The sequence below is a fragment of the Nesoenas mayeri genome, assembly GCF_963082525.1.
Source record: "Nesoenas mayeri genome assembly, chromosome: 1".
Lineage (NCBI taxonomy): Eukaryota > Metazoa > Chordata > Aves > Columbiformes > Columbidae > Nesoenas > Nesoenas mayeri.
In genome coordinates this window covers 104,382,010-104,402,159 of record NC_137541.1, presented here as the reverse complement: position 1 = coordinate 104,402,159, position 20,150 = coordinate 104,382,010, and the positions used below count along the sequence as shown (strand labels likewise).

Genomic DNA, 20,150 nt, shown 5'->3' with positions numbered 1-20,150 from the left:
AGCAGCTATTGCCACCTTCCTGTGGCTTTATTAAGGGGGTCACAGGACTGGCGCCTTCACACTGTTAAGGTCTGCTCACCCTCCTGGATTTACCTGTATCATTTATTTCAGTGATTTTCTTTGACTGCAAAGATAACCACCACTATCCACGCCTAAGCCTTTAGTTTTGCCCTTCCTACTGGAATCCACGATTGAGATCCCTAAGTGCAGTGCAGGCTCATGTTTTTTAGTAGTCTATATTTTACACAGTGCAGGTTTTTTTCCACTGTTACTTGTTCATGAATTTGGATTTCATTTTCCTAGTCATTTAGTATGTCTGAAAGAACGGGCCTCAATTTTTTTTTTTTAAGTACTTGCCAGTTATATGACTGCTGCACAACTGAAAGCCTGTTGTTATGCTTTGATTTTATGCACATGGAAAATCTGCCTGCTTTTGCATAAGCATTCGGAGTGGGTTTTATACTCAGGTCTGAGGTAAGTGGTCTAAAGCTGGTCCAAACAGAAGCAATTATGTTGAGAGACACAAAGTGGCTGCATCTCTATTTGTTCTTTCTCTTGAATATTTTAGCATATTTCATATATATATGTATTCTACAAGTTGTGTTTAAAATGAGTTGTTTGGAGTACATGTCAGTTTTGTTTGAGGGACAATCTCTGAATTTTAACTTGCATCTTGGATCTCACAGATTAATCTCAAATTACACTTGAACTATGTGAGAACACTTTTATTACAGCTGTGTGAAGCCTTTGTAGAAATGGCAAGTGTAGATTCATCTCCTGAAAGCCTATGAAGAATTTGCTGTAGCTTATGATAAAACTCCTCAGCCTTCAGGAATGTAAACTAGATTCAGTGACATTAAAGATAGATGTTCAAAAGGAATTGGCACATGAACAGAATTGGCTTTTTAATAAATTTTTTTACTTGTGTAATTGTACTATTTTACTGGACTGAGCAAAATGATAAAAAATGGTTTTTGTGTGTGGGTTCTTTTTTTTTTTTTTTTAAAGCTAGATAAAATAGATTAAAGCCTCTTTTTAAAAAAATCTAGTTTGCAGTGAATGTCACTTGGTCTGCAGTGCCTTCACATACTTTGCTCCACTGCTGTTATTCCTGACAAGCCTTAGGCTTGGAGTTGTGCTTTAGCAGCAGACACCCTTACTGCTCAGCCCCTCTCATTTCATTTTTATTTTTGTCTGCAAATAAAATGCTGGGCTGTACTCCTGAAACGTAACTAGCCACTTTCCCTGGTTCCTGGTTATCTCAATCAACCTTGTCTGCACAGCAGGTTTTTGCTGAATATCAGTCTTTAAAGAATCTTTTTGTAATTTCTACCTTTGTAGATTTGTCTTTTGTCATGTTGTCATAGGTATAGACTTGACGTCTCCTAGTCTCATCACATATTATGAAAGGGATGTATCTGATGAAGAGAGAGGGCGTTGGATGAGACAACTTGCTGGCTGAGATCAGTGCTCGAAGTGGAAGATCAGTACCCGTGGTAGCACTGGAAGAAATATCACATGGTTTCCTGTGTTTATCACTGATGAGGCAGAGGTTTGAACATTTAGAAATGACTTAGGATGATAAGTGCTTAAAATCCATTATATACTGCAGCAATCTGGAAAGCAGTAAGAAGAGAGGGAGGAAGCTTTACACTCATGCATCACTTGAAGGTTTCAGGGAAAGATTTAGTAGGTAGAATTAATGCTTTTGAATACTTGAGATTGACAGCTTCTGAAGTCTTCAGTTCAACCTCTTGTGAAGTTAATTCTGATACTGAGCACTTCTTCATTGCTTATTTGGGGAAGGGGTTATCCTGGTAGAAAGTAGGAGAAGCAGTCCCCCAGCCTATTACTTTTGTGCCTGGAAAATCTGCTTGCCAGCAGGAGAGCATGCAGCTGTTTGAAGGAGTAGGTCTCACTCATACAGAGCGGAAGGCTTCATTAATGGGTTTCTTCCAGACACAGTCTGTACCCAGAGGTTCTGTCCAATGTGTTTTCTGTTTAAAGAAAGGAAATTCCAGATGACGTTTGTTTTTTCTGTGTATTTATACCGATAAGTACATTAATATTATACTACTCAAGTTAGTTTTTGTACAGGTCTTTTGTAACTTGGGATAGTCAGAAGAGAGGTTTCAACCTTTTAAACTTCTAGACCTTCCAAAGTTAGAAAAGATCATTAAGGAGCAGTGTTCTAGACTATGACAGCAGTGAGCAGAAGTACCGACTGAACAATGGGAAGTTCCAAGAAAGGAATTCTAGTGTGAGGGGCAATCAACTGTTTTGACCACTGACTAAAATTTGTGTGACTTTCACAAAGTAGGGTGTGTTTGCTATGAATTTGCAATCTTATTCATGTTATGTGGGGAAGACAACCACTCATTGTAGAACATTTTCCTTGTATAATTGTTATCCCAAATGTTAAAGAAGCTGTCTTTCTTTTCTTGACTGTGGGATTTGAACAGCCTCATGGTTAAAAGACTATGCCAAATATATCACCTTACAGTTTCACCTGTCAGCTGCTTCCTTGAGGGAGTACATTTTCAGTACACAGTCTTACTGGGCAGAGATTTCAATATGTGTAAGGGCTGCTATGTGGGCATTGGAGAAGGACGTTGGAGATCCATGCCTTGCACCTGGGTTGAGGTCTCAGCCTGGGGTGCTGATTTCATTACCTTTAGGAACCCAACCCATTGCCTCATGTTGATTCCCAAGGATACTTCATCTCCTCTACAAATTAACTTCATCCTGCATATAAAAAGTCTGCTGAGGTGGGAGCTTCAACTGCAGACTCTTCCTGGACTCCAAGAAAGCTTTTTAGGCAAGTGCTTGACATCAAATTTTGATGCTGTGATATGAAACCTGAGGGGAAGTCCAAGACCTCTTGGCAGCTGGGCTGAAGCGTATGTCTGAAGAGTAATGCCCAAAGCAAAGTAACAACTATGGTGACCATGTTGAGAGAAGAGGATTTGTGCACTGATTTCTTAAAAGAGGAGGGAAGCTTATCTATAGATTGGGTCTGAGGTTTTTTGTGCTTTTCACTAGGCATCCTTAGAAATAAAAATGCACAGCAAAATTGTGGGTGTAGTAACTTTAACCAGAAGAGGCTGAACTGCAGCTACAAATCCTTGGAGCGCTTCCCTCTTCCCACTCTCCTGGTTGAATCTGTTACATGGAACATGCAGCGTGTAGGTTTTAACATCCCCAGCATTTGCTGAATCTGCTAGGCATTTTTGCAGCCTGCAGAATCAGCTGCGGCAGCTGGCCCCGCGAAGCCTGCCAGACCACAAAGGCCATTACTCCATGGTTGCTCCATCGTCCTCCGCACATCAAGGGCTGCCTTTGGGCATGTCTGCCCTGTGCAGTGTGGCACGCTGCAAAACAAACAAGGTGACAGGCAAGGTTAATTACCCTTAAGTATGTCAGTTATCTTGGGGTTTGGAAGGTGAGTAAAACCCCAGCGTGGTGTTCCCTGATCTGTGGCTCCCCAGCATGGGGCTGCTCAGTGCAGGCTGGGGACACCTAAAGCCACCTCATGCAGTGCAATGTAGATGTGTCCTGGTTTTGTTGCTTCCAGAGCCAGGTTAGGACAGCTTGTTAGATTGTGCTACAGTTTGTCTCAGTTTAGGGGCGACCAAATGCGAGTTTAGCAGCCACTCTGCACTTGTGTTTAAATATGGATTTAGCGCTCTAATGGCCGACATCCTTTTAAAACCCAAGCTGTGTTTTCTTAAACATTTTATCCTTTAAAGTATTGCACATACATTTTAGGTCACTTGAGCTTGCTTCCTTTCTGCTTGCTTGGGTATTTTTTGTGCTTATTTTTTTTTTCCTATCCTGCTTGCTAGTCAGAGGAAGAATTTAAATTTCCCATGTACATGTATATATGCCCACTTTTGCTTTTATGCTTCTCTCACAGTTTTTTGTCATGGGCGAGCAGAACTTACTTGGCAAAGAAAGCAAACAGAGAGAACAGATCCATCGCCCCCCTCCCCTTGAAAGAGCAGAGGGCATGTGGAATAAATCAAAACACGAAGCATAATAACGAGGTCTCATGGGAAAGGGAGCCTTGCGATTGTGTGCCGGCGTGCACTCCCCTCAGAGACAGTGGCTGGGGGGCTCCTTTCTTTCTCGGCCGCATCTCCCCTCCCGATGTCACCGATCCATTCACTGCCCAGGGAATTGATTAACGTTCGTTGGGAGCCTTGGGAGACGGGAAAGGGGGAGAGTGAAGGGTGAGAGGAAGGGGTTGCGAGGCGATGATGCCGATCCCCGCGACACGGCGAGCCGGGGCACAGTGGGGCGCGGGATGGGTATTTTATAGCTGGGGACCGCGGTGACGTATGGCTGAGCACTGGCTGGCACGGCTCCTCGTGGACCAGTCAGCGGAGCGAAATTGAAGCTGACAAGACTTTTTCTGGCGTTTTGGAAAGGACTGTAATCTACTGTAGGGGAGAACAGAGCCGCTCAATCACCGCCGCCGTAAATAGGAGACGGAAGGGAGTGAGAAAGGAGGCGAAGAGAAAAAGTGCTTACTGGGGGGGGAGGGGGGGGCAGCATTTTTGGTGGATGGTATGAAGCCAGCCATGGAAACTGCAGCGGAGGAAAATGCAGAACAAAGCCAAGAGAAAAAAGGTACCCAGGGGTCTAACAATAGCCTGTTTAAATCTTTTCATTCAAGGGGCTTAAAGAGGTTTAGGCCAGTTTTGTCACTTTTTCGAATAGCTCTTAAACAATCATTACTGCATCTTCGGGCTTTCAGTCGTCCTTTCCTGCGTGGCTTGACAACAAATTAATAGAGCAGCGATCTTTCTGTCTGTGTCTGTATTTGCTCTGAATCTGTCCTAACCATACCTGAAATGATGTTTGCAAAAGAAGTCTTACTGCTGTGTCTTTGATGGATTTTGGTAAATTTGGTTTATGGAGGTAGCGTATGCATGTGTGTTTGCATGTCTTTTCAGAGCCATTATTTGATGTTTTCTTCAAGTCTAGCCATGTAGCGAGGCTTTGCAGTGCAGTGGGGGAGACTTAGGTTATAATAATGTATTATAATATCACACAACCTTCATGTAGTTAGCTTGATGCCAAATGCTACTCTTATTTTAAAATTCCTTTTCTGTGGTGTTGTCTGGCGAATTTTGCTATTGTAAAGATCTCTCTGCACCATGATAATGGGAAATAATGCAATGAGTTTCACAACATTAGGTTTCAGGGTGTGTTAATCACTGAGAATTGCTGCTTAATGGAGAGAACAATTCCATAGTATTGGTTCTGCAGTGGGGAAACGGCAGCACAACAGAGGTGCTTCATCCAACCCAGCGTTACAGGTGATATATTAATATTTGGTCTGGAGTGCTGAACTTCAAAGGCTAAATTCAACTAGCAAAGGACTGTTTTGTTTCAGCATCATATAATTTATGCCAAATGAATGTCCCGCTTCAGAGTAGCAGACTACTGTACAAATCGTAGCAACCCTTTTTTTTCTGACTGATCCAGCATTAATAAAATTATTCAAATTTCCACTGCCTTTTTACATGAGTCATAGTATACTTTTGAACCTCTTATGTGTCATTTAGAAGCAATCTGGGTATCTTATAGGAATGTGCAGCCAATATGCAACTAATACATCTCCCCTAGTATAATTGTTTCATTTATTGTCAAACAGTTCAAACATGAATGTGATCACAAATCCCAGTACTGTCCACTACCAGATTTTGTTTTCCTACTTCGAATCTGATTCCTCCTACATGCTTTGTATAATTCAGACCTAGCTTCAGTTTCAAGTAAATGAAATTTGTCAAGTGATTAGACACAGTACAACATAATCCCTTAGGGATTTCACAAAAGGAGGTCCACTGATGAGAGATTAAACTCTGAAAGCCATTAGTGTATGTGGACAATAACCCACCTCACTGCAGATTTTGAGTAATTAATGTACAAAATGTCCTAAATACCTTGGGTATAAAACCATCTTGATCTTACAGATCATTCTTCAAAATTTACAGCAATTTTTTCTTCTGATTGATGAGTTTCTTTTAAACTGATAGAACTCATGTACAATAAACACCAAAGAACGTTATCCTTATGCATTAGCAGCTGTGCAAAAGAAAATGTGTTGCTGAGTGTGTTTATGATGAGTTTATGGTTTCCCTTTTATTTTGGCAAGGATGGAAGCACAACATGTAGAACAGTGAATCTGTTACCAAGTCAAGGTGGTTGGTCTGTTGCTTTCATAGGATGCAAGCAGGGTAACTTCCTATCTGAATTTTACCACCATTATATTTTTTTTTTGTGATAAATTTATACTTAGGATCTGTTACATTGGTCTGTGTATGTAACACTTCAAGGCTTTGTTCTTGCCAGTTCCCTAATTTCTGAATGTAACACACGGTCTCTCACATTATGCTCTTTATTTCTATTCAGTTAAATTCCCAATATGTTTCATGGCAAATTAAAATACAGAAAGCTGAAACAGTCCTACTCCTAGTTTCAACAGAAAAATAAATAGCTCAGATCCTCTTGCAAGGTTACTGCCATGAAGCAGTGATGTAGGAGGCATATTTGGTTTTGGGGGGCATATTTTCCAAAGTGCTAAGACCATTGAGTGCAGTCGGGTTTTCAGATGGGCTCAGCAGACATCAGGTACCTCTGAAATCACAGGATTTTTCAAAAGAGCTCTTTCACCAGCAGCTCTCATGGATGAAAATTACCTTTTTTTCTCTCTGTGTGAAGAAACTTACAGAAAAATGCTGCTGCTTCATTTTGGGGTGTAAACTAAAAGCTGACCCCTTCAAAAATGTGTCCATTTACTGTCTGAATTGGATTTCCTGCCCGCAGTGCCTTGCATGCTTGCCAGGCTCACAATACTTGCTTCTCTCCTCCAAGATCCCACCTGGACTTATCGTAATGGCTGTTTGCTCACCATGAGGTGCCCCAGATCCAGTGATGGGAGGGAACCACCACAGCTTCACACGGTCATTTAAGTCTTACAGAAATGAATTCTAGCGTCCAAGGAGATAAACCAGCGTCAGAAGGGGCTTGGGGGATGTTATTGCTAAGACTAAGCAAGAGGAGATCCTGCGCAATTTCACTTTGGGTACTTGGGTTCACACACAGTTTGCTTTGCACTGTGAAGTTTTGGGGAAAGTGTTTGCACTTAACCATTAGCCAATTGTACTTTTAATCTAAGTGCCTTTTTTTCCTTTACCTGAATTTTAAACAACAGGTTTATGAGTTGTGTTTTTTAATGCAAAGGCCTTCTCAATGATGTACTGTAATTATACAGAACAAATACTTGGAGGAAGTTGGGCTATAGGACTAAATGCTGTCTCTATCCAGGGCTCCCTGTACTCGGGAGAATGCTGGAGACCAATATTGTTCAAGCACTTGAGATGAGCAGCGACATCTGTTTTTAGTTTGAACGCCTAATGCAGTTGGATCTGAACGGTGCTGTTGCACAGGTACTGGTTTGTGTTCCCATCCCTGTGGCAATTGTGGATGGCCAGCTATTTTGGGTTGCAGTGTAGCTGAGACAATTTACACAAGCTAATATGCTTTGTGAGTAATTACTGATTGATAAATGAAAACAATTGCTCTTATTTGGATTTTTAAAGCTTGCTAAATTGTACATAAATTCCAGTTTTTGTATTTTAGTAATTATTTTCATTAATCCCGTGCCTGATTCAGGCAGTGATATTACCCAGCTGATGGATTCAGCATTTATCAGACATTTGTTTCTCTGCACCCAGATGAGTGGCTGCTGCCCCAGTTTTTTTAATTGGAAATGGAACAACACCCTTGTTGATGGAGATAAGAAATAAGTCAGCTTTATTCTGCATATCAGCAGCCCTTATCAGAGGAGAACACCATGAGCAATCTGAAGCAAAATGTTTAACAGATACTTTACAGGGCTGCAGGACAGATTGGATGCATTTTAAAGATGAAGGTTTGCAAATTATTACAAATGACAGGGTTTATCTTGCAGGCATTAAATTAAATCAAAACGTGAGGACTGGGCAGGCAGATTTACTGAGGTGGAATAAATAAGAAAAACAAAATGCCGTTTTGCATCAACAGTGAAGGACATCGATCCTGATACACATTAACAGAGACAAGAAGGTTCCCTTTTCATTTAACTCTGAGAAATACTACCAAGTTGCACAATTCAAGGAAAAAAAACCAAAACAAAACAAAACAAAAAAACCCAAAACCAAACCAAAAACCAACCAACCAAACAAAAAAGCAGAACCAAAAACAACTGTGGATGACCATGGTGAATTTACCAGTTATGTATGGGAGGATGGAAGAAAGGCCTTATGCCAGGATATAGTGTCCTTGTATGAATGCACATGATGTTCAAATTGCATGTGTTGTGCCGAGGAATAATGAAAACCAGCCTGAGCAGCTGTACCCAAGGTCCCTTTTAATTGACTCTTCCCTCCTAATGTGCTCTTGATGAAAGAAGACCTCGTGCTCAGGAATGGCTGAGCTTTATTATTTTCATCATATATGAAATGATCTTTCTGATTTTAAACTCTAAATAGACAAGTATGTGCTAGTTAAAAGTAGAAAACAAATACTTCTGTTACATACAACTGTGTGTGACAGTGTAAATGAAGCTGCTAAAGTGTGACGTGAGAGAGGAGTGAATTAATGGGCAGTTTATTTCACTTTTAGTGAAGTTTTTTTTACGCAATGAGCTTATGACATTTTGATGCATCACAGACAGATGTCTTTTTGGCTACAGCAAATTGAAAATACTGTATTTTTTATATTTGTGTTATGGTTATTAGCCAAAACTTTAAAACATACTCCCTTAATGTTAGGCTCACACATTGATATCAGAGCTGTCAAGCTGTTGAAAGATTTTCATTATGCCGCATATTTTTTCCTATTTCAGGCAGCTTACTGGTGTTTCAGATCCCCTGAAAACAACAACTGCTTTACATCCCTGAAGAATATGACTTTAGGAAGAGAAGTCCAGCCCTGGGAGAATCTGGGACACGCGATATTCTAGGGATAATAATTTGGCAGGCTTAGTGATTTAGGTTTTAATGAATAGGATTTGGTTTCTAAATAGGAGGGGGGCTGAAAAACGCTGGAAGAACATACTCATACTGATCTGAATGACCTCGTGAAAGCAGAAGACTTAGACATATGTGCCACAGGGTATGGTAATGGGAGAAAACCCCAGATGGCACCGTACGTGCACAATGGACTCTGCAGAGGGAGCAAAGGGGCTAAAGAAGGGAGCAAAAAGGGATGGGGAGAGCCCCTTTCTATTATTCTAACCTTTCCCCATTTTCTGGCTAGCCTTGCTCCTAGTGCCAGACTGCCAAAACATAAATGACCAGACCACAACCTTTTCTTTGCTCTGGTGGACCTGCTCCATCAACCGCAACAGATGAATGCCCAAAGTGTTTGTTTCCTCTAGACCCGTATGCTGAAGGCAGCAAGCGTGGGGATGTTGGGCACTGGGAATTTTATTGCGGGTATGGAAGACAATTCATCCAAAGTGAATATTGAACACCACAGTCGCCATCAGCGTGCCTGCGTGGAGTGACATGGAAACGTTGTCTGTCTTGTAGCTGCTTCGTGCAGGATTGAGGACATGACCTGGTTCAGACTGACAGGAGGGATCGAGCTGCAGGAGCTGGGCTGTGTGTGGAGAGTGTCATACCCTAGAGCTGGGAATGTCACTTGTATAGCTAGTTCCTCAAAAAACTAAAGATAAATAAGTCATCTAAACCTATTTCCTTTCGTGACTATTCGGGATACAGAGTTAAACTCTGAATTCATATGTACTGTGCGTGGTAGTTGTTACACCGCTGAAGCCGGGGGGGCTTTTGACCTGGTGATTTTACATGAGTGGGCCTGGGTGGGGCCCAGCAAAGCCACCAAATGATATTCTTCAACTTCAGAGGTTGTGCCAGGGGTGCAGTGAGGGCTACCCAACAGCCCTTTGTAGAGCAGTGGAAAAACCGAGACTCCTTACAGAGTTTGAACCAGTTTATAATGAAAGAAGCCCTGTTATTGGCAGCACCAGAAATTGCTATTTAAAAAACCCCAAGTTCATAGAATATTTTCACTTACAGAAATTATGCTGGAAAGTTTACATTCTCTGTCCACATTTCAGGGATTGATGTTTGTCTCGCAGCAGGCAGCGGTGACTTCACCAGGGTCCCCCCAGACTAAGGGAGAAGGGCAGCTGCTGCCTGCTCTGCTGCTCTGAGCAAGTGGCTTTTGTAGCCACTGCCGGAGAAATCTCAAATTGTGAGTTCAGGCTTGGTAGGATAAAACCCTTTTGGTGCCAAGGGTTTGATCTAGATGCCGCTGCAGTGCAGATGGATTTTTTTTTTCTTTTGGGAAGTCTTGGCAGCTGGTTATTTTTAATTCATTTATTTTTTAATCTGATTCTGTTACCAGTGTCCAGTAAGTAGCTTCAACAAAGCAGGGAGCAGATAGTTGGGAGGGGGAGAGGAGACAGTGTGCAGCACTTGCAAGAAATTATATTATTTTCCATTTTGTTTCCAGTTCAGTTATTATGGTGTTCCTTGGGATCTCAAAAATGGGATTGTTCCTGTGTAAGCAGAAGGAGGTGATATCATCCTAAGCGTGTGCAGTCATTTTGGAACAATACTTTCAACATGTTTTGCATTTGGTTATGCTCATAAGATGTGGGTTTTTCCTTTCCTAAAAGGAAGGGTCAGCTGTACCAAATGGAATAATGTGTTTTAGGAAAAATATACTACCTTATACCAGCTTACTGCTTTGTGTGTTGAGCCACAGGTTGGGCAGAAATACCAGGCCACAAAGTACCCTTTAGAGAGCCATTCATACTAAGTTTGCATCCGAAACCCAAAAGACTGTTTTAATGTTGGAGTTCATTTGCTGATAACAAATTCTTGTTTCAAATCTCTAAATGCAACATTTGGATTTGATGCCAAGATTTTTTCTCTTCTTGGCATATCCAAATGCAGCTGTGTCAAACTCCTCGTTGTACCAGCAGAAAAACCATATGAGAGAGGGACCAGGTCCAGGACCTTCCTAGCCCCTCACATCCCAGAAATTTATGGTATTTCTACTCCCCCCACCCCCTGAAATCTGTCTCTGATCTAGTTTACAGTAGATGGGTTTTCACCATCATAATCTTCACTTTCTCTACATGCCCCAATGCTGCTGAATTGGATTTATTTTGGCCAGAGGTGATGATTAACTCCTCATTTAGCCACCACAGAGTGGGGCTCTGGTGCATTTTAAATAGAGATCAGTCTGTCTTACCCTGACAGCCGTGACAAAGCCATAGTGGTGCCGAGGGGGGACATGTAGCTTCAAAAGCGGTTTGATGTTGTTTGAAGACCCTGTGCCGATGAGTGTGTGAGCGGCTCAGGTGTGTTACCACGCGTGAGATCTCGTTGCTGAGCTGCTTCTGTCCTTTGAAAAGAGGAGAAGAAGGATAGCTGCTCTCCTTCATTGTAAACCTGGAACAAGTCTGTTTTAACATGCTTGGTCCAGGGTTTTGGATGTGACCAGAGCCTTTGTGAAATAAAACCCTTGACTTTTTTTTTTTTTAATGTAAGAAAGTAATGGAGCAAACTCCTGTGTTTGCCCTGCCTCTACATGTGACAATAATCATTTTCTTTGACAGATTTAAGGTCTTTTAAAAGATCAGGTAACGTGTTTTTCCATGACTTTGTCTTCCTTTACTTCTGGAGTAGAGCTCTTTGCCACGGACAAAAGGAGGGAGATGTGAGAGTGGGTGGAGGGAAGGAATAGAGTGCCCTTCAATCTGTATTAAATTCAAATCCTAGGCGGAGTTTTAGCTATGCAACCTTTCTTAACACCTGTGTGAGCGTTTCCCTGTCAGTCATCCCTCCCACCCTCTCCCTTGGTTTGTAAGGTTATGTTGTTTCAGTTCTGAAACTACAGCGTGTTTTTCTGAGCTCTTATTTTTAAATAAGTTAAATTACTGAAAGTACTGAACTAAAACTTGCTGGTGACACTGACTTTTTACCACCTAAAATTGGCAGTGATCACCAGACCAGAAATGGAAATTGGCAGGTACCACTGGATGTACAGGAGTTCAAGGCCACACCGGTACCATCATGTGCCAGCATTGAGAGGCAATGTTAGTCCTTTGGGGATTCAAGGTAAATAAAGGGCTGGGTGAAATGGAGAGTTCAGAAATGGTAGTTGCATAAACCTAATGCTTTGCACTAGTCCTAACAATTTAAGATAAATTATGTTCTTCTGTTTTCTTTTCTTTTGTTTGTTAAGGCTGTAAGAAGCCTAGTTCTTTCATACAAATAGTTGATATAAATTTAAATGTGGTTATTAATGCTTCAAAGACTATAATGTGTGGTGAGGGACACCTCCCTGTTAACTATGCTGCCTGATTGTTTCAGAACTGTTTACAGATGAGATGACGTATTATGGGTTTTTTATGCAGGTGAATCTATCCTCAAACTGATCAGCCACAAATGCAGAAATTGACACTAAAGCAGTGACAGCACATCAGATTCACTGGTCTCTTGCAGTATACTTCCTAGACACTATTCCGTGGTTTTGTTTGCATTTTTCCCTTGCTAGAAGCAATAAGTGCATATGTCAGAGTTCAAAGGAGCATATCAGCTGAGGCTTTAAAAACTGTTTGGTGATTCCACATGCCTGTCCTTTTGATATCTGGCTTGAGACCTCAGAAAAATCCTATTTTGTTGAAGAGTTTGGAGGGAACTTAGTTTTGAAGTATCTCAGAGAGACACCTGAAGTCAAACACGTGATTGATTGCATTGGAAAATTCCAGTCTGACTGCTGGTTAGCACAGCGAAGGATATAAATGCTCAGAGATAGCATTTGCAGCTAGCTCTATCCAGCAATCCTCTTCTCTTTATGGAGCTGATTGACTGAAGCCTGCTTGACAGGTTGTTTGCTGGAGATGCCTGCCTCCGCAATTGCAGGGAAATATTCACCAGAGCTTACTGCCTAATCCTTCCTCTTTCCCTTATATTTTCACACGTTTGTTCTTCTGGATTCAAATGTTTATGTATTTGTATTTCAAAATGGCTTTTTTTTTTTTTTTTTGGCAAATACTTAGGTTGCAAACCATGATCTTCCTCTTCAATATCAATATTCATTTTAAGGATAAATGACCTGGCTGACAGACTCGGTGCTGCGAAAAGACATTTCCAAATTTCACATCGGTGCACATGGGATATTTTATACACAGGAGAAATGCTTCAGGAAGGAGCAATAGATTATAAACGCTGTCTTCCTGGGAAGGAGGACATGGGGGGAGCAGGCCAGGTGCCTTGTTATCAGGGTCTCGTGCCCCATCAGTTGTCCCCAGTGATGAGACACGTCCATATGTGCTGGCACAGATGAGCCAGGACGCAGAGGAGATGCACAGCCTTCTGTCGCAGCAGCTGGGAGTCTGGCACCTAAAATGGTGCTAGAAACCCTTGTTTAGGCAACTGAACCCTATGCAGGCTGCCTTGTGAAGCTTCCTGAAATAACACGCAGGTAAATGTGGTGCCTGTCATGGAGGAGTTGAAAACGAAAGGGTTCATGCTGATGGAGGGAAAAAGACCCCACCAGCGAAGACCAAAAATGCCAGTACCAGGGAAGATGCTTCAAATGGCTACACTTAGAGAGATGAAAAGGTTTCTAGGCAGCAATGAAACTGCTCTGAACAGGTCTTGAGTAAGACCGATCTGCCAGTGATGGATTAGCCACAGTGAAAACACTGGTCTCTGCTCCTTTCCCTTAGATTGGAGGGAAAATGTCACTTCAGTCACAACACAAGGCACGGCTGTGACATGCCTCCCTGCAGTACTGGCATACAGCTCCACACTGCTGGGTGGCATCAGCTGCTGTCTGAGATCAGCTCTCTGTTTCTTTGACAAGCCACGTTATTTCTTGGGTGCCTTTGCAGTGCAGATATTTTGACTTTGCCTCCTCTGCTGATGTCTGAGTGGACATCACTAGGAGAGCACCTCAGTGGCAGCTATGGCATCCACCTCTTCTCCTGGGCTCTCCATGTACAACAGGATCTCTCTTCCCAATTTTAAGCTTTAATCTGCCCTTTGAGCAATATGGGAAGAGTCAGCATGGGATATTCACTGCAGTGCTGGAGCCAAGGTATCCCCAGAACACCTGCAAACTTAATGAACCTTTTTTTTTTTTCCCCCAGGAAGCAAAGTACCATCTTTTTCTTTAGTAAGAAAGGTTGTTTAACATAAGCTTAGCTGTAGGCATTCTTCCAAGGCTGGGTGTTGTTTGCTTTATGGGAATCTTTTTTTTTTCCCCCAGATGCTGGGAGGTGTTTCATCTGTTTTCTGAGTGCATAAGGGCATGCAAATGAAACTGTTCGCTTACTGAAGGAAGCTTAAATTTTGAAAATGGTATAGTGGGGATGCAACTGGGGAAATACATACATGGAGACTGTTGCAGGGCAAAGGACTTCTGCAGTTGTGGTTCAGGTTTCTTACTGCTTCTCTAGTTCCATAGGTGGGTAGAGGTCTGGGAAGATGCTGTCAGCTTCAGTTGTCCCTGAAACGTAGGAGTTCCCCACACACACAGTTTTTCACCTTCAGCGCTAGGGACAGAGAGGTTGTGTTTCTGTTTGCTTCTTTGTAGCTAGGGAGGAGTCAACTGGGGAAGCTGTGAGTAGCGGTGGCTGAAATGCAGTGCGGCAAAAGTCTTGCTCTCCCGCAGAGGGCTGAAGGCTGATGGAGAGTGAGGTGAGTTACAGCTGCCAGAAAGGTGGAGCTAAGAGTCTCAACTCCAGTCTTCCAGGTAAGATACCTTTGATTAAAGTAAAAATCAGCTTTAAGAATTATGTCAGCCAAATACAGGTGGGTCTAGAGGATGGTTGACTCAAGGAAACCCAAATATCTTTACAGAAGGTTTCACAGAACTGCTGAGATCTCCCATGGGACTGAAATGCTTCAGTGCTTTTGTACTGCCCCCAGAGATGTTGTCTGGACCTTCAAGCATTGGAATATCTTTGGCAGTCTGCCCATCGCTTCATCTGTTTTATCTCTTTGATTTGAGTTTGTCCAAAATTATCAGCTGGGCTGGCATCTACTGAAGCAGCAATTCTTGCATGTTGACCCTACTGAGTGTTTCTCCAAGGGGACAACAATAGGTGAAGTGAGGGGAGTGAGGTCAGAGTGAGGGCAGAAAGGAGGAATGTCTTCTGGTGTGTTGAGCAAGGAGTTGCTGATGTGTCAGCTGAGAGTTACGGCCACAGTTTGGATCAGAGGCTGCCCTTGCTGGTGCAATGTGGTTGCACTTGGAGCTCTGCGTGTCAGTGAGCCCTTCCACATGCTCAGGCTGTGCAAAAGGTTATTTCGGAGAGAAAAACACCAGAACGAGTCTCCAGGAGGAATAACGTCAGAGCTTATATCAACAGTGCTTGAGCTATTCCTTATGTGAGGAGTCTCTTTAAATCATCTACTTAATTTTTTTTCTGCAGAAGTAGCTTATAGCTAAAGAATATTCATTCTCAAGTATTGCATATAAACCTGTTTGAAGTAAGGACTTTTCCAAATCATTTATTAAGTATTTTTCTTCTGCTGTGGTTTGCACTGTTTCATGGGCCGACAGTAAAACAGAGACAACATGCATTAAAATAAGCAGATGTTTGGCTGTCCTTTGCCCGAGACCAATAAAGCTGGACAAGAGCAGTTCTCTTGTCCTGCTGTCTCATGGGGCAGCGTTGTTCTTCCCGTGCAGGTCTGGCTCCTTGCTCTCACACAGCGATGGGCACTAGCAATAGCGCAGATGGAGTGATTTGTATTTCAGAGATTGCACTGTCTGAAAAAGATGCCTTCAGAACACCTGTGAGCTTAATGAGCCTTGCAGGGGCTGGGAATGATATAGATTGGGAGTGTGTGTATTTCGATAAATTTGAAGATGATAAATTAGATAAGGCCTGTAAAAGACCATTTGGGTCATCGGGCCTTGCATGAAACAGGTTTGATTCCTGCAGTGGGAATGCTAATATATTTTTTTTCCTATAAGAAGTGTTGGTTTGGGCCTGAGATTTGAAGAAAAAAAGGGGATGGTGTTTACTGCTGTCTGTTCTTAGAGTCTTCTCTGTGTCATTTAACAGCATTAAGAAGAGGCAAATCTTGCCTTGGTAAAACAGCCTTTTCTCCAATTTGAATGCCATGTTTTCTTTAGTGAAAGGAAAAAAAATTAGATTTTGCTGTTGATGAATATTGATAACCTCCGCAGGGATGTTTTTTGTTGTTGTTGTTAATCACGTTAGAAAAAAATGTCCTTGATTTTAGATCTGTGCCTGCTGCATTTTTGTTGGAATATTCAGGAGCAGCTTATTATCATTACTCGTGCAGTAGCACAGAGATACTTGGTGCTTTGTGGATTTACATGTGGTCTGCTAATGGTGCTTCCAGGCTGGGAGATGTTTGTTCTGAGTGTGCACCAATTCTCCTGGTTTCTCTGTGCCGGTTCCAGCAGAGGAGGCATGAGTAAGGATTCTTAGTTCTCTGCTACACAAGAATATGTAACCATCTAATGAATTTTGAAGATATCAGGCTTAAAACTGGTAACAGAGAATAAATATCTTCTCAGAGTGGGGAACTAGCTGTATGACTGCTGAAACCAAATATCTCACATATGTATCAAGGATATCTGGAGAAGTTGCAAATAACACTGATAACCTTCAGAAAGGACCTACTTGTTCTTCAAGTAGCTCTTAAATAGTAGAGACTGGATGAGAATTACTGGATGGACCAGAGTAACCCAGGTCTCGCCACGTTTCACCTGAGTGAAGCATCTCGTGCCAGCCACTGTGAATGATGAGAGTGATGGTCTTGCTGGATTTCAGATCTGATCTTTTGTGGCAGCCCTGACGGCTGTGGTCACCCAAAGTCCCATCTTCTCCCTCACATATACTGTGCTGGCTATGAAGGAATATTTATTGATTAACAGCTCTGGAAGAGGAGGATGCAAGTGCAGAGGGGAAGTTGTCGGTCTGGCTAGACTAAAATACCCTTGTGTTAAGTTTTCAGACTCTCATGAAGAGTTCATTTTCAGTATAAGTTAATTTTACAGCTTCTGATTTGGGGAGGACAAAAATGCAAAGTTAGAAAAGGCTGAACTTGAAAGGAAGTTTTCTGTGTAAGAGCTTCAAGAGGTTTCTGGGAGAAAAGTGAAGGATTTTTTCTGTTTGAGCTCCCAATTTAGTCTGTTTAATGTGCTTAATCCAAAAGTGTGGTGAGTGAGCATTTATTGTAATCAATAGCAGAGGTTTTAGCTTTGTGCTGTGTTTTGTAAACCAGCAAATTTTAAGATGAACAGGAATAGGTAAGGATAGAGCTTCAACAAAGACTTCCAAGCAATTTAACACACAGCCTTTTTATTTTAGTGCCTCTCTTAAAGTGTGGAGAGAAATTTGTCACATGCTTTAAACTCACCCTTGTAAGACTAAATGTTTTATCTTATTTTACTGTTGCCACTGACCCTCAGCTTCTGGTGGCTGATAGATGTGAGAAGTAAAGTTATCTTACTGCCAGGGACTGGCTTATTCTCACACAGGAAAGAAGGGGGTAAATTCCATTTTTGTTTCTGAGGTAATAGTGTATCCCTGTATTCCTCACTGATTTTCCCATAGCCATCAATCATGCTGTAAGGTATGAAAATGTACATCCTAGCATGTATAAGCTATTCAGAATGGAGATTTTAAAAAATACGGTTGGTGGCAGAAAGTAAATTGGCATTTGCTTCCATTGACATAAAGTTCATTTTCTGACAAAGACGCATGGTGGTTTAGGACTCCAGTTATATTATGCATGCTTGGTATTGGGTAATCTTCAGCCCTGGGGAAACAGGAGGTGAATACAAAGTATTGAGTTCTCCTCTTATATTTATTTGTGAATTGGGAGTAGTACTCTCAACACCAGGCTCCCTAGATGTGTAATGAGCCTGATTTACATGCAATGGCTGCATTTAAGATGTTATCTGGCACTTTCATTTGAGATCATATCTGGCACTTTTTCTTTCCTTGGGTCTCTCAGAAGCTTTTTTTTGTTAAAACAGCTCCTCCACACCTGCTCTCTGAGCTGTGTTGCTGAAGAAATCAGAGATGGTGGCTCTGTGGTGGAACAAGCTGGGTTATTTCTACCATGGAGTAACTGGACAAGTGTCCAACATGCCAGAACTTCTAAAAATGCACTGCATAATTGCAGGAAGTGATGAGACAAAATGGTGCCCATTGCTTCATCTTTCAGAACAGCAAGACAGATTTATGGGAGGGGAAGAAATGAAACTTCTAAGGAAAAGAGAGTGGGAGCTAAATCAGAAAACAGCCAGGGGAGCCTGGAGATTTTCAAGCTTCCTTTCAAGTTTTCTTTGTTCCTTGTGTTTTTGTTCCATAGTGACGTTGACTCTGGGATCAATGGTTTGTACCTGAGATGCACTGAGGCACAAGCTCAACCTAGGAGGAGTTTGGGACATTAGAGAACAGGCTGGTTTTCTGTCCAGGAGGTGTGGACACTCTTCCCTCCCATCATGTTTTCCATGCTTCGCTTTGAGGGGTGGCTTTGTGAACATGTGTTCTGTCTCAACTTTTCAACTCTAGGCATCAAGAGCTGATGTGTGAACTTCCTAGAGCAACCCCTGGGGATACTTAAGGCAACTACCTGATCCCTTTGCATTGTCTTTTGGCATTTCCAAAGCACAGATTTTGTCATTCCATTCCATCTTGACCTTTGTGGGATAAGTTGGAGTCTGAGAATTGCCTTTTTTTTTTAAAGTCTGCTTTCTATTAATTCTGTATTACCTTGCTTTTCTGAGTTTAAATCTTGAAGCGGTACTTAATGTACCAAAGAAGGTTTAGCCACACAATTGCCTTTTGACATAGGAAATTGAATGGCTAAGCCCCTGCATATATGCAGTAGCCTGTACACTGCTGGGTAGATTGTATAATTGTTCTTCATACATTAAGCAGCCAAGTGCCGATTTGTGTACATATGTAGGTTCATCCTTTACCAATTTCCTGTGACAGATAGTTTCCAGGAGATTAAAAAAATAGCTGGTTCCTGTTTTTTCTCTTCTCTTTATTTTTGTCCTTTAGCAAGAATATTTGTGTGTGTGTGTGTCTGTTTAATAGCATTCATTCCCTAGAGAATAATCTCAGTCCTTGTTTTAGCTGCCCTCCTTCTGAGAGTGTGTTAAATCTGTAGCCAAGATCACAGGCAGCTCTGGGCAAATCACTGGGCTGTTATTAACCTGCCTCCATGGCAACTGCTGCTCGCCAGCCTGAGGACAAAAAATGTTTTTATTCTGCTGAGTTGCACAAAAGGTTCTAGTGATGCCTTGCACAAAATGGCTATTGAAAAGGGAGATGCAGTGATGTGTATTTGTGCTGTACAGTTTCATATTTAAATCGTTTTAAACTGCTGTGTTGGAAGTGGATGTATAGCTGAAAAGTTCAGTGTGTTTTGACCATATGGAAAATAAAAACTAGCAGAATGCTGAAGCTAAACTTATTTTAATACTACTAATTTTTGTCAGCTTGAGTTCACCGGTCTCCAACCTGCAGTTGTCATCCGTGTGTTTGCCATTTACTATGTGAGCGTGAACTAGGCAAATACTCTCATGGGTTTTCAGTTGTACTGTATGAAGATACTTGCTGTCTTGGGAGAGAGACCATAAAACAGGTTGCCTGAAAAGCTTTTGTTTTTTTGAAGAAATCCTCTGATTTGCTTCAGTGCTAGTTTGAGAAGCTTGGTAAGCATATCTCAGTGCTTGATGGGCTTCAGATTTTTACCTGGTTTTGAAAACTGCTCCTGGCAGTACTGGTTTAGACTTGCTCTAAACCAAAATTATAAAACTAGCTATATTGCTCAGGCTAGGCATAGATTTAAGCTCCTGATGAAAAGGGTTCACAATGGGATCTGTGAGGGGTCTGGCAACCCCAGCGGCCTGATGAGGCCGTGTCCCACAGTTAGTTACCCTCTGGCAGGAGGCTGCATGCAGCTCTGCTGTCAGTTTGGGTGCAGAATGACTGTTTGGATGGATGCTGTCTCTTGGAAACGTGCTGGTTTGGGATGCTTCCTGCGCTTGCAAGCTGGCCACATGCTGTTTTCCTGGGAAATGAAGTCCCTCTGCTTCCTGCTTTAGTCTTG

The 20,150-nt window shown here is 42.0% G+C and overlaps 1 protein-coding gene across 4 annotated transcripts in view; it reads left to right on the top strand.

Moving 5' to 3' along the window:
* Positions 1-4,571: 4,571 nt before the first annotated feature.
* The window catches only part of GPM6B (glycoprotein M6B), a gene marked incomplete at both ends in the record, with an annotated part of 30,937 nt that continues 15,358 nt past the window's right edge, over positions 4,572-20,150 (top strand). For 2 of the 4 annotated variants that reach the window (XM_080344730.1, XM_080344731.1), the window contains 2 exons: positions 4,572-4,632; positions 12,027-12,146. In XM_080344730.1, coding sequence (XP_080200856.1) covers positions 4,572-4,632; positions 12,027-12,146 — 181 coding nt within the window. The remainder of the gene's footprint in view (positions 4,633-12,026; positions 12,147-20,150) is intronic. The other 2 variants (XM_080344732.1, XM_080344733.1) reach the window with 1 other exon arrangement.